Source organism: Megalops cyprinoides, chromosome 2 (assembly GCF_013368585.1).
Source record: "Megalops cyprinoides isolate fMegCyp1 chromosome 2, fMegCyp1.pri, whole genome shotgun sequence".
NCBI lineage: Eukaryota > Metazoa > Chordata > Actinopteri > Elopiformes > Megalopidae > Megalops > Megalops cyprinoides.
Genome location: NC_050584.1, coordinates 63,213,790 through 63,226,549, shown reverse-complemented (window position 1 = coordinate 63,226,549; position 12,760 = coordinate 63,213,790). Strand labels below are relative to the sequence as shown.

The 12,760-nt window shown below is 42.7% G+C and overlaps 1 protein-coding gene across 1 annotated transcript; it reads left to right on the top strand.

The window, feature by feature from the left end:
* Nucleotides 1–1,668: 1,668 nt before the first annotated feature.
* Nucleotides 1,669–8,165, top strand: cts12 (cathepsin 12). The gene is made up of 7 exons (XM_036520281.1): nucleotides 1,669–1,818; nucleotides 3,551–3,673; nucleotides 3,822–3,986; nucleotides 4,953–5,174; nucleotides 6,452–6,620; nucleotides 6,976–7,081; nucleotides 8,066–8,165. The coding sequence occupies exons 1-7, from the start codon at nucleotides 1,669–1,671 to the stop codon at nucleotides 8,163–8,165; spliced, it is 1,035 nt and encodes a 344-aa protein (XP_036376174.1).
* Nucleotides 8,166–12,760: the final 4,595 nt, after the last annotated feature.

The following is a 12,760-nucleotide window of genomic DNA, read 5'->3' as shown; positions in this document are numbered from 1 at the left end:
CAGTTTATTTTTCATGGGAGGACTATAGTTAAGATCCAGGCAGAGGCTCCATGACACCTCTGGGGAAAACAGTTAATAACTACATTCAAAATTAAGCAATTATCCAATTTTTGAAAGTTTATTATTGTTGTTGTTACTGCCATTGCAGGTGTTACAGTGCCTATAAAATAAAGTTACTCATGAAAATTTTACATCACTTTAAGCTGTGCAATAAAAACTTAGCAGAACCTGAGAGGTCCTTTTTGAGGTGAAAGCTTGTTGGCAAAAGAGACAGATATTTCACAATGTAGCTGAAGATCCTGACTCAGATAATTACTCCTCACTTACCTCTTGTTTTTCCTGCTCTGAGACTGAGATGACAAAGGGTCCTGGCAGAATTTTTTTTTTTTCCACGTCCCCGGTGAAGCGCACTCCCCCCTCCCCTAAAACGGAGAAATAAAAGATGGGTGGATAACACATTATTATCAGTCTGTGCTGTGTGTGAACACTGACAGACCATCACAGCCTCCCGAAGCTCTCGCACCTCACCCTAGCTCCGACGGGACCTTCGACAGCTTGCCAGGTGAGTGCCAGGAGAAGAATCAGGCGCAAAGGGTGAGAAAGCGTGAGATTTATTCAAAATAAACAAGGCCTCTCTCTCTCGGCGCTGCATCAGGCATTGGCTGTACTTTTCCAGCAGTTCTGTGTTTTTATTTTGTTTTTTTTCTCATAGTAATGCTCATTGTCCTTATTTAACCGGGCAGTGTATTGCATTAGGAAAATAACTCCTCACTTTTTAAGGAGATGATATTTAAACTGTTTGGGCTGTGGGGTGTGTGTGACACCCCATAGCTCACTCAGTCTGTCTTGTCCTTCATCTGTGACTGTAGAAGGAATGTGTGTGTTTGATCTCGGACTCTTTTTTCGTGGAATGTCTCGGAAATGTTCACAGATAATTAACTGGATTCATATCTTAAAAAGATTTGGAATTCAGGTTTTTGATGGAAGTTCTTAGGAGGAAACGCGAATTGAATTAACGTCAATGTATTCTGTCATCACAAGAAAGTGATGTTGATATGTGCTTTACAGTGTTGTCTATGTGGTAATTATATTTTAAATGACTGGGACAACACCCTGTATGCTGGCTGGCTTACATTGCATACACTGTGATTTAACAAAAAACCACGATGCCAGGAAAAATTTGGAATGACATAAGATCTCACACTTTCACACTTCTAAAGTGAAATATAATCAATGTGGCATGGTGGTCACAAAACTGAACCATGAGGTCAGAGGTTCTTACTTAGTCCAGGTGGGGTCGTGCCGTTGTACCCTTGAATTGCTTCAGTTAATACAGAATGTGCCAATGTAAATGGATACACACTTACGCACTAAAACTGTTCAAGCTGCTCTCATATACAGAATTTATTGAGAAATGCGTCCTTCAGCTCAATACCATATATTGCAATTACATTTAAAATACATGAACGCAAAGCAGAAATATATTGCAATGTAGAAAAACAGAAATTATTTACATATAATATTATAATATTTGGATTGATCTTAAAGATTTAGTCTCTAAAAATATTTTCTATATATATATATATATATTTTTTTTTTTTGTATGGGCTGCTCAGCTATTTCAATAGTGTGGTTTGCTACAGTAATCTGTGTGCTTCCCTGCCAGCCATGTCTCTAGAGCAGATCAGCTCCTTTGTTGGGACCACGCTCCTGTCCCTGCTCCTGTGTCAGTATCTCCTGCCCGCTCTTTGCTCAGAAGAGGACATGGACTCGGAGTGGAAGACGTGGAAGAGGACCTTTGGCGTGTCCTACAGCGAGGTGAGGCCCGGGCCACGCTCGTGTGATGATTGTTGTTGTCATGTCACGGGCGCAGCTGTGTGCTGCGACAAGTAAATCTTCAGTGAGACCAGTGATTCTTTTCAGTCATTTACTCGTCTCATCAAGCGCATAGAACACGCAGAGCCGCCATTTTCAAAACCCTGACTACTTTTCAGACAGCACTCAACGATCCCAGAAAATCGAAACATCAAGGCAAAACTAATCAGCAGCATCCCTTCAGGATAACAGCTTGTAAAATGTGTTTAACAAGAGAACACATTGTAAACAGTTTTAACTCTTACATTACATTACATTTCATTACATTCATTTAGCAGACGCTCTTATCCAGAGTGATTTCCAGGCTTATACTCGTAAGCCTCTTTCTGCTCTGACCAAAGTGCAGCCAGGTCAGAATAGCACTTTTCTACCATGCATCTCAGTAATTGTATTGATCCATGCCATGTCAATGCTGAACTGTACTTGTCCTTGGCAAGCACAGAATATTGAGGAAATATGAGGAGCACATTTCCAATATAGATATAATGTACTTCTCATAACATTGTTTACCGTCACTTTCAAGCTCTGTATAGTGTGCAATGCAATTTACAATATATCACCAGAGAGCCACAATCAAGGAAAGCAGATACATTACCTTTATTTGAGAGCTTTGAGAGCTTGATATAGTACCTTTATCTGCTTGATATAGTACCTTTATCTGCTGTCACTGATTATTCTGTGTGATTAACAGGCATTTGGGCTTAAATAAGTACCACCCATTAACAGCTGATTCATGTTCACTTGATTGCACCTAATGGAGTACCTCTGCACATGGAGTGATTTTGGTTATAACAAATATGCTGTAGGTTAAAAACCAATGTCAGGTTTTTCCATTAGAACACATTATTCGGTCTAACCCGGGCTCTTTGTTATAAGTGCAAGTACTTTAATCTGAAGGGCATGATGGGATTGAAGTGTATCGAATGCTGATGGGCGATCCTCATTGACACGAGTATGTGTGTTAATCACCTGAACAGTTTCAGGACCATTACCAACTTAAAAGGCCGTTCAGGGAGGTGCCATTTTCAGAACAGCTGTTTCTGGTGTAATTTTACAATGAATGGGCCACATTGTCTGTGGAAGTCTTCAACTCTTCTTAATATAATACAAAAATGTTAACTTAAATCACATCTATATATTTTTATTTAATTTTCAACTTTTCTTTCTTAGAGGGTTCACAGTAACACTATGAATTGGTACAGTTGTGAAGACAGTACTATATAGTATATATAGGTACCTATTTGTGCACATACCTACACAGCACCCATTTGTACATCTGTGCATTTATGACAGTAATTGCTCAAGGGTACAACTGCAGGGTCTCTCCCAAGCTTCCCACCAATAACCATGTGGTTATTCCGGTGTGGGCAGCAGTGTGGTTGCTTCAGCTTGGCAGATGTGTAGCATAGTGGTGAGGAGCAGGGCTGGTAACCAAAAGGTTACTGGTTCGATTCCCTGCTAGGGTACTGCTGTTGTACCCTTGGGTGAGGTACTTAACCCACAGTTGCCAATATCCACATCCAGCTGTATAAATGCAAGTTGCTGTGGATAAGAGCATCTGCTAAATGACAGTAATGTAATGTATTGATTCCTCTCCTCATGCACCACACAGCTCTCCAGGTCCTGTGCTGTGCCCTTGCAGCTGTACTGAGGTGTTCCTCTCTTCCCGTTTCAGACCGATGAGAATGAGCGAAGGGTCATCTGGGAGACCAACCTCCGGATAATAGAGGACCACAACGAGAACTTCTACAGAGGCACCAGGAAGTTCATGATGGCCATGAACAAATATGGAGATCTCGTGAGTGCCGTTCCAGACTGCCGCTCTGTTCAGTTCATCTTGATACTCTCCCTCACCCGAAACCGTGACCGCTGGACCGTTCGACCCTTAACCCTGCACAGCAGACCATTTCTGACACCACACTGACCTTCTCCTGTCCTGTCCGCAGAGCCGACGAGAGTACAGGAGGCTGCAGGGCTCCAAGATCAACAGCCGGACCAGGAAACGTGGGAAGGAGGTGTCCGCCCGCAAGCTCCGCGCGGCTGGCAAGAAGGTGAAGAGGGTCAGTGTGGACTACAGGACCATGGGATACGTCACCCACGTCAAGGATCAGGTATGATTTGGGCGGCAGTGTGGCATGGTGGTTAAGGAACAGGCCTCATGACCAATGACGGTTTAATTCCCTGCTGGGGCACTGCTGTTCTACCCTTGCCTCAGTAAATATCCAGCTGTATAAATGGATAACATTGTAACTGATGTAAGTCGCTGTAGCGTCTGCTAAATGCTAATAATGTAATGTAATAATGTATGAGCAGGCCAAAAACTCTGAATCATTAAAGGATGATAATCTCAGATACACTGAGATAAAGACCAAGAAATAGAGAGACACAAAGAGGCAAAAAGAAAGAATAAGGAGAGACAAGGAGAGAAAGAAATAATTAAAAGACTCAGGGAGAGAAAGAGGGCATGGTGGGCAAAGTAGAAATATCACCTCACCATGTTCAAAGATAATCAACCCGCCAATCCCTCTCCTCCCACCAAAAAAAGATCTAAAGGAAGCAATGCATGCTTGTTAATTTTAAAAATGTAATTCAGACTCTTTCTCAGAACAGAACAGGCCCAGTGCACTAACTGCAATATTATAAAGGGATGAGAGGGTGTAGATTCAAGACTCTTACATGGGGGTAGAAAATTGAAAACTGAAAATTGTTTACCACACTAGAATTTCCAGACTGCAAATATCAGCTAGCAGGGGATGCTTTCCCCTCTGTTCCAAGTAAATCAAGTGCAGTGACGGGGACACTGTGCTGTAGGAGGTCTCTCTTTAGATTAGATGCTACACTGAGGTCATTAAAGAGTCCATGACACTTATTGAAACAGGTCAAATTCAAGAAAAGGCTCTTTCAGTCTGGCAAAACAATGATCCGTCTTACTGGCGAAAAATAGAACCATGAACTGTAAAGGAGAAATCTCTCAGTCAGCCTGTCTGGATAAATAAGGGGTACATAAATAACAGACTGGCAGAGGATGGCCCTCCCATGACTTTCATCCGTGCCTCGCCCCGCTCTCTGCTCCGCAGGGGTTCTGTGGCTCGTGCTGGGCCTTCAGCACCACGGGGGCCATCGAGGGACAGCTGTACAAGGAGACGGGTCGGCTGGTGTCCCTGAGCGAGCAGAACCTGGTGGACTGCTCCAGGTCCTACGGAACCTACGGCTGCAGCGGGGCCTGGATGGCAGACGCCTACGAATACGTCCTGAACAATGGGCTGCAGTCCGAGAGGTCGTACCCCTACACGGCGGTGGTACGTGCCGAAACCCCCGCACCTGCACACGCCTGCACACGCCCACGCGTTACATCACAGCACACTCCTGCTCCTGCCCTGTTCCTCACCACTACACCACATTAAATGATGTCACATATTCCATAAAGGAATTGGTATGATAACTGGTTACACAGTTTACAGGAAAAAAAAAAACATTTAGACATGGTATAAACATCTGGTATGTGCCAAACTTAAGCAGTGGTATGTGCCAAAACATGCATCACATTACACTACGAGCCCTGCTCCTCACCAACATATCACACTACAGCCTGACATGCACCTGAGGAATCTGTCTGAGGGTGTAACACCCTCAGAAAAAAATTGTTTTGACATGGTATAAGATTGAGCACATTCCTTGCTGCTGACATGTAACTAAACAGGGTAGCATAGCGGTAAGGAGCAGGGTGCGTGACCAAAAGGTTGCTGGTTCAATTCCCTGGTGGGGCAATAACTAGACAAGATGTAAAAATAATAACATATATAAGTTGCTTAGGATATGAGTGTCTGCTAAATAACAATAATGTCCAAACATTTCAGGTTACAATGAATTCTGAGATCTGCACAGGCACAGACATACTTCCCATGTAGTAACAGCATGCATTGTCCACATCAAATTTAAGTTATCTTTTGCCACATATTTTTGAACTATTACATTACATTACTTATCCAGAGCGACTTACGTACAGTAGGTTACAGTTACATCCATTTACACATTTGGATGTTTGCTGAAGTAGTTGGTTAAGTGCCTTGCCCAAGGGTACAAGAGTAATATCCTAAGCAGGAATTGAACCAGTAACCTTTTGGTACAAGCCCTGCTCCTCACCACTACGCCACACTGCTGTCCCTGATTAAAGCTGTAACTATACAATTTTAATAAGGAATAAAACAAGGATGGCAGCGTAGCTCAGTGGTAAGGAGCAGGGCTCATAAAAGAAAGGTTGCTGGTTTGATTCCCTGCGGTGGTGCTGCTGCTGTACCCTTGAGCAAGGTACTCAACCCACAATTGCCTCAGTAAATATCCAGCTGTATAAATGGGTAACATATAAGAATTGTAACCTACGTAAGTCACGCTGGATAACAGCAGCTGCTACATGACAATAATGTAATGTAATGTAAAACTGAGGGAATAAAACAAGCACAGCAAACTCAACACGCAAACCGCAGGCAAGCTGTGCTAAATCTCCCAGCAGTCACAGTCAGCTGGTCGAGCGTGAAAGCACACAGAGTTCACCTTTTGCCTTTGTGTCTGTCCCTAGGATACCCAGCCCTGTTACTATGACAGCAGACAGTCGGTGGCCCAGATCAGTGATTACAGGTTTATTCCCGCTGGAGATGAGCAGGCCCTGGCCGACGCCGTGGCAACGATAGGCCCAGTCACGGTCGCCTTGGACGCCGACCACCCCAGCTTCATGTTCTACAGTTCGGGTATGTGAAGCGGGAAATTGGTGGGTCATGATTGTTGTGTTTTTACTCCAAAGGAAAGGGGGAAAAAAGGAGTTTGAATCATCATTTTTTCACGGGAAACAGCACAGGCACAGGTAGCAGCCAGCATAAATACAGGTTAGAGGCACAATGTTGAGTCTGTCTGAAGTGAACTCATGTTTACGGTGTCTGGAGACACACAATTTTCTAGTTCTTAAAGGCAGTGCAAGCGTAAACCTCAACCCTTATCCTCTCTGATATCGTCGACTTAGTCCAGGCTCAGCTTTTTGGGCACAGATTAATTTCCACGTTCATGTAAAGCGGAAAAAAATAGCAGTTTCACACATTTCTCTCACAGGAATCTATGAAGAGCCCCATTGCAACCCAGACAACCTGAGCCATGCGGTACTGCTGGTGGGATATGGTTCTGAGGGTGGAAAGGACTACTGGCTAATCAAGAACAGGTGAGGAGCCCTCTGGAAGTGCACATCTTCCCCAAAAAACAGCTTTTAATCACTGCCTAGATCCAGAGCCAGACACATGACATCTGATGCAGCATCTGTTTGAACAGACAAATTTTTACTGGAGCAGTGTCAGGATAGTTCCCGTGCTCAGGGGTACAGGCAATGCATGTCAGGGATTCAAACTTGTGACCTCTAATCTCATTGTCCCGCAGTGCCTTCCTCATATTATTACAGCTTATTACGTTTATCCAGGACTAGCAAACAGGGTACATTTTACATGCATACACATTGATGCAGCTGGATGTTAACTTGAGGAAATGCAGGCTAAGTACCTTGTGTGTAACAGAACAGCCTGATGTAGTGTTTGAACCTGCAACCCTCTGGATAGTGGTCCTTTCCCCATACGACTATCTCTCAGCTATGACAGAGAGTGTACACAAACACAGTGGTCAAGTAAAGTTTTCCAGACAGTTACACTCAGAGAAATATACCTCTAACCTCACACAGACAGTAAAGAGGAAAGTTTTTGAGTCACTGTTCACTGTTCAATGATCACTGCAGCCATCCCCTGAAAAAGAGGGTTACAGTCAGCAGAGGCTACATCCACTGAGCAAGCAGTGGCAACCTATAACCTGCTAAGAAGCTCTGCCTGTGCTTGTTGATTGGGCAATAGGTCTGTATCAAACAATGAGTCCTTGTCCTGGAGGAGCATTGGGTCTACAAACTGCTATAAACTCCCCCTCTGCTCACTGAATGGGTATTCGTTCAGTACCTTATAATGAACACCCCCTCTGCCTGCTGAATAGGCATTTTATCTGTACCGCCTCTATTCCTTGAATGGGTATTGGGTCTGTACTTGACATTGAACTCTCTCTCTGCTCATTGAATGGGCATTAGGTCTGTACTCAGCAATGAACTCCCCCTATGCTCATTCAATGGTTATTGGGTCTGTGCCCGACAATGAACTCCCCCTCTGTTTTCCAGCTGGGGTACCGGGTGGGGAGAGAACGGTTACATGCGGCTCATAAGGAACAAGAAGAACGCCTGTGGCATTGCCAGCTACGCCCTCTACCCGGTCATGTGACGGGGCCCCTCCCAGAGAACGCCCCTCGACTCTCTCCTCCAATGTTTCTCAGGGATCACCTGATTCTCTCGGTACTGGATCGGCTATCAGGGTTACACAACAAAAATGGAAATATTACGGATATTTAAAATGATTCTGACCGTTTTTTGTGGATGATAATGTCTTCCCGCTGCCTCTGTAAAATATTGCTTCAAATAAATGTAACAATTATTTAATCTAACACTGTGCTGACTTCAGAGTTGTGTCAGGGGAGGAAAAAGAGAGGAAATTGTTTTGCTTCCCAACCCCAGCTTATTTTAATTTACCAAATAACACCAGCTGGTCCTGGCTGATGCAAAAGGCAGTGAAGCATAAAATTAGCAACCTGTAGAAGCAAACTAGATAAGTAGGATTTCTTGTTCGTTTTGTAATTTTTGGCTTCTTTCCTTGTTTGTAAAACCTTGGGTCGCACAATTACGGCTCATTTACAATCATTACGATATTCTACAGTTTCATATCCCATCATTGTTATCAAAAGAGCACGTTACCCAGTCATTAAATGGTTCACATTTAAGAGAACTTCATCTTCTATGGACTCCATACTTACACAAGAATCAATGTAAATAAAAAGAAAAACCATAAATGAATTTTGAATTTGTGTGTAATATCTTTTTTTATTTGTTCATACTGCTGTATTCCAACCACTTCTTACCAACAGAAGATAAACCTTGATATAAACAGCAGAACCAGCAGCAACTTGTGTAAAATTTATCTGTTACACAAGCAGTTGAATTTCAGCTAACGCTGCAGACAACCATTTATTTTGTAGACAAAGAAGGTGTTCATGTCATAAGTGAAAGGTAAGATTATAATCTTTATGCTTGACTACATATTCTATGATCTACATATTCCTTTCATTTCTGTATTTTAATGTTTGCTGCTCCCTCTTAGCACAATTTAACATCAGATGGAGTGGTCAGATCTTAGCACAGACAAAACATTCGCATTCCTTATAGGCAACAACTTCAATTAAGTGTTCTGAGCGTTCTCCACTGCAGACGTGAGCTATTTCCCGCTTTGCTAACAATACATGACTCAGCTTGATGACCGCATGAAAACAAATACAGGTATTACTACTGACTTGGCCTGTGCAATCCGAGGGAGCAGGTAATTTAACCTGGATGTCGATGTTGAATTTTGTTCAGCTCATTGCAGTCGCTCCCGCAGGCAGGCTCCATGTTCTCAGGAGATGTGGCGCTGGCCATAACGGCTGCAGTCCTGATACTGCTGGTATTCATGTTCCTCTACAAAGCAGCGTTTGATGCAAAGCCCTCTTTCACCGTTATCGTTCTGAAGTGATTCTTTGCCTCATATTGGCCCGTGAAGCTGTTTCGTTACATTACATTACATTGCTTCATTCAGCAGACACTCGTACCCAGAGCGACTTCCAAATAAGTGCATCACAATGCTAAGAGTAGAATGAAATGTTTCAGTGGTCTTCTCTGCACCTGCTTGCCTCATAAATTTGCTGTCTTGGTCAAAAAGCTATATCTATCCTGAAAGAAAGCAGGGACACTGGTCACTTTGCCGAGGCAAATTGAGCAATTTCGTCCATTTTTAATGGTGTGTGAAATGCTTTCAAGTGTGCTCAACTTTGAAAATTCTGTCTCTGTAATCAGTAAATCCAGTTTATTGTTTCATAGATTTAAAAAAAAAAAAACTTATCTTTGATTTATAAACTCTTGATCAAAGGTGACCCTATTTGTGAACCTTTTTTGATTAGATATGTAAGTAGTTCACATCAGTCACTGATTGACAGCATATGGTAGCTCCACCCATAACGGGTTCAACAACATATTACAGTGGGATTCTTGCCCAGCTGTAGTGATGTGGAATGGCCAGCAGGTGGACCCCTGTCACATGGTGATGTAGACAAAAAAATCTCAGGCATTGGCTGTGAGTTTGTTTCAGTAAATTTCACACCAGGGTGTTTTTCCCTGTCTCTCACATGCACTTAAATTACATCAAGGTCAATTACACAAGCTCAATTAATAGAAACCGTACTGAGCAAGGCCTTTTAATGAGAAAGAGGGGAGGAGAGGGGAGGGTATATAAGGTCGTCTTCTGTTTCTAACTGCCGCATGTTCCATTTATCAGCTTGGCTGGCATTTATCATTCGTGATTTAGTCATGGAAAAACTATTTTTTTACTCTGGTACAAGAAGTTATATGTTTCTTATACGTACTGGCTTCTAAAGCTGTCTGTCTACAGGAGGTAAAGAGGGGATGAAAGAAGGTTTGAGGTGATAGTGAAGATGTGAAAATGTTCTCTGACGGACATCCCTTTGATCTGTACCCTTTGAGTTCTGTTCTGTAAAAGTCAGCGATCCATTCCACCAAAACTACAAATTTACAGTTTTCCAGCAACTAATTCCGACTCATGACTAATAAATATAGGATCTTGTGGCCATGAAATATGGATTTTTGTTACCATTTCATGTCATTATTAATTGGATCTTGGTTTATTAATTTGTGGCCATAGTGCAAAAGATTTGTTCCTGTGAGTCTATTTAGTGGCTACAAAATATGAAAATGAAAAAATGTCCATTCATAATGTCCAATAAAGGCAGCTTTCTCTTTCTCCATGGAAATTGTGAATTTTTGGCTTCTCAGGTTCCAGGAAAAAGCCAGAAACATTCCACAGAGCAAAAAATGATGTCAGTCTCATTTGTTTCTAATAGTAGATGACATATGCTATCAATTTCACCATCTTCCATTGAGTAACTAGCAGTAGTTGCAGTTATTTTTTGGACGTATGTTGAAATGTAGTTTTGTCTACTTGGGTCACAGGAGAAAGCAGCATTCCTGATCTATCGTAGAATTAATCACGCCTTGTTCACTGAAGGGAAAATTAAAAAGGACACACATAGACATGCCAACATCTGCTGCAGGTCGTTACAAGAACAACACCCACAATCCTTTGTGCTCATGTGCATTATTGAATTATGTTCCATTTTTGGATGAGTTTTCAGAGGTGAGATATATGTGTCGGTTTGGAAACACGGGAAGGCAGGATTTTTGTTTTAAAATAGATTGTATTATTAAAAAATGGTGCTCAGGTATACTTAATGTCATTTTTCCTTTTTTTCAAGTTTTGAGACTTAATTTACTGAGGAATTATCTAATGCAAGGTCCATAACTGGTAGACTGTAAACTGAAAATTATGAGCCACAACATCCAAACTTTTCATTAACTTTTTCAACATCAGATTGGTTAATGAAATGATAAACTGATTTGCACTTGTAGTTGCTTGTGCTGGGTTGAAGTTATTTAGCTGAAAGGTTATTTAGCCAGTGGCCCACTCTACAAATGTGCGGGAATTTGACTCCCAATATCAATGTCTCCAGTAGCATGAATTTATGTGATTTTACACAGTTGCTTTCTAGTCACTTTGTCGTAGAAATGGGCAGTGTGCACATGAATTAAACCAGACAAATTAAGTGCTGGAAGATTGGTGCAATGCTTAAATGCCCGGACCTACTCCAAGGAATAATAATTAAAAATGTTAGTTGGAAAATAAGTATGCAATTCAAGGGAAACTATCACCCTGAAAAATGCAAATCTAAACAACATTTTGCAAACTGTGTTCAAAGCGGCAGGAAAAGTTCTGCTAACTTTCACAGACACAGAACATAGATACAAGGTGAAGTGTAAAAAAAAAAAAGAAACAAAATCTAGGAAGAACTAAAAAAATCTGAAGTTTTCTCAGTTGCCTGTTTCTGCTGATCACTGTCAGTGAGGTCTGCAGTGTCTCTGAAAAGCTTTCCTTTTAAATTGTCAGTCATGCGAGTTTAAGCTCTCCAAACAGACCCTGAGATGCAAGTGAGAACAGCCTCTAAAACGGTGCTGGAATCCCACAATGGTTAGAATCTGAGGGAAGGTTCCGTGATTTACTTCTCAGAATCTGGTTTGCTGCACAAAGGGGCCCAGTGAATGAATGAATGAAAAGCAAACAGAGAATGAAAGGGGTGTGTGTGTGTGTGTGTGTGTGTGTGGCGTGATTCACAGCTCTGCTCAAAGCGCGCACGTACATACACACACACTCAAACGTGCACACACACACACATACACACACTCAAACACACGCACACACACACTCAAATGTGCACACACACACACACACACTCAAACACACGCACACACACTCAAAGACACACAGGCACACATGCATGTGCGCACACACAGACACACACCAACACAGACACACACACACACACACAAACACACACACACACACACACACACACACACACACACAGGCACACATGTGCACCCATACGTACACACACACACACACACACACACACTCACTGGGTAAAGAAAGATGGAGAACTGAAGCCACAACCAGGTGACCTTTGCGCTTTGGCACATGCGCTGCCTGGGCTTGCCAGCTCCATGCCACCGTTGTAGACTTCCTCCTCCACATTCCTGGGCTTATCTCTGCATTGGAGGCAGTGGGTGGAGCCAGACTGACCCCCCCCCCCCCCCCCCCCCCCCGCGGCAGCGCTTTAAAAGGCAGGGCCGGGTGGCGGTGGGGGGTTGTTTGCGTTCCGCATT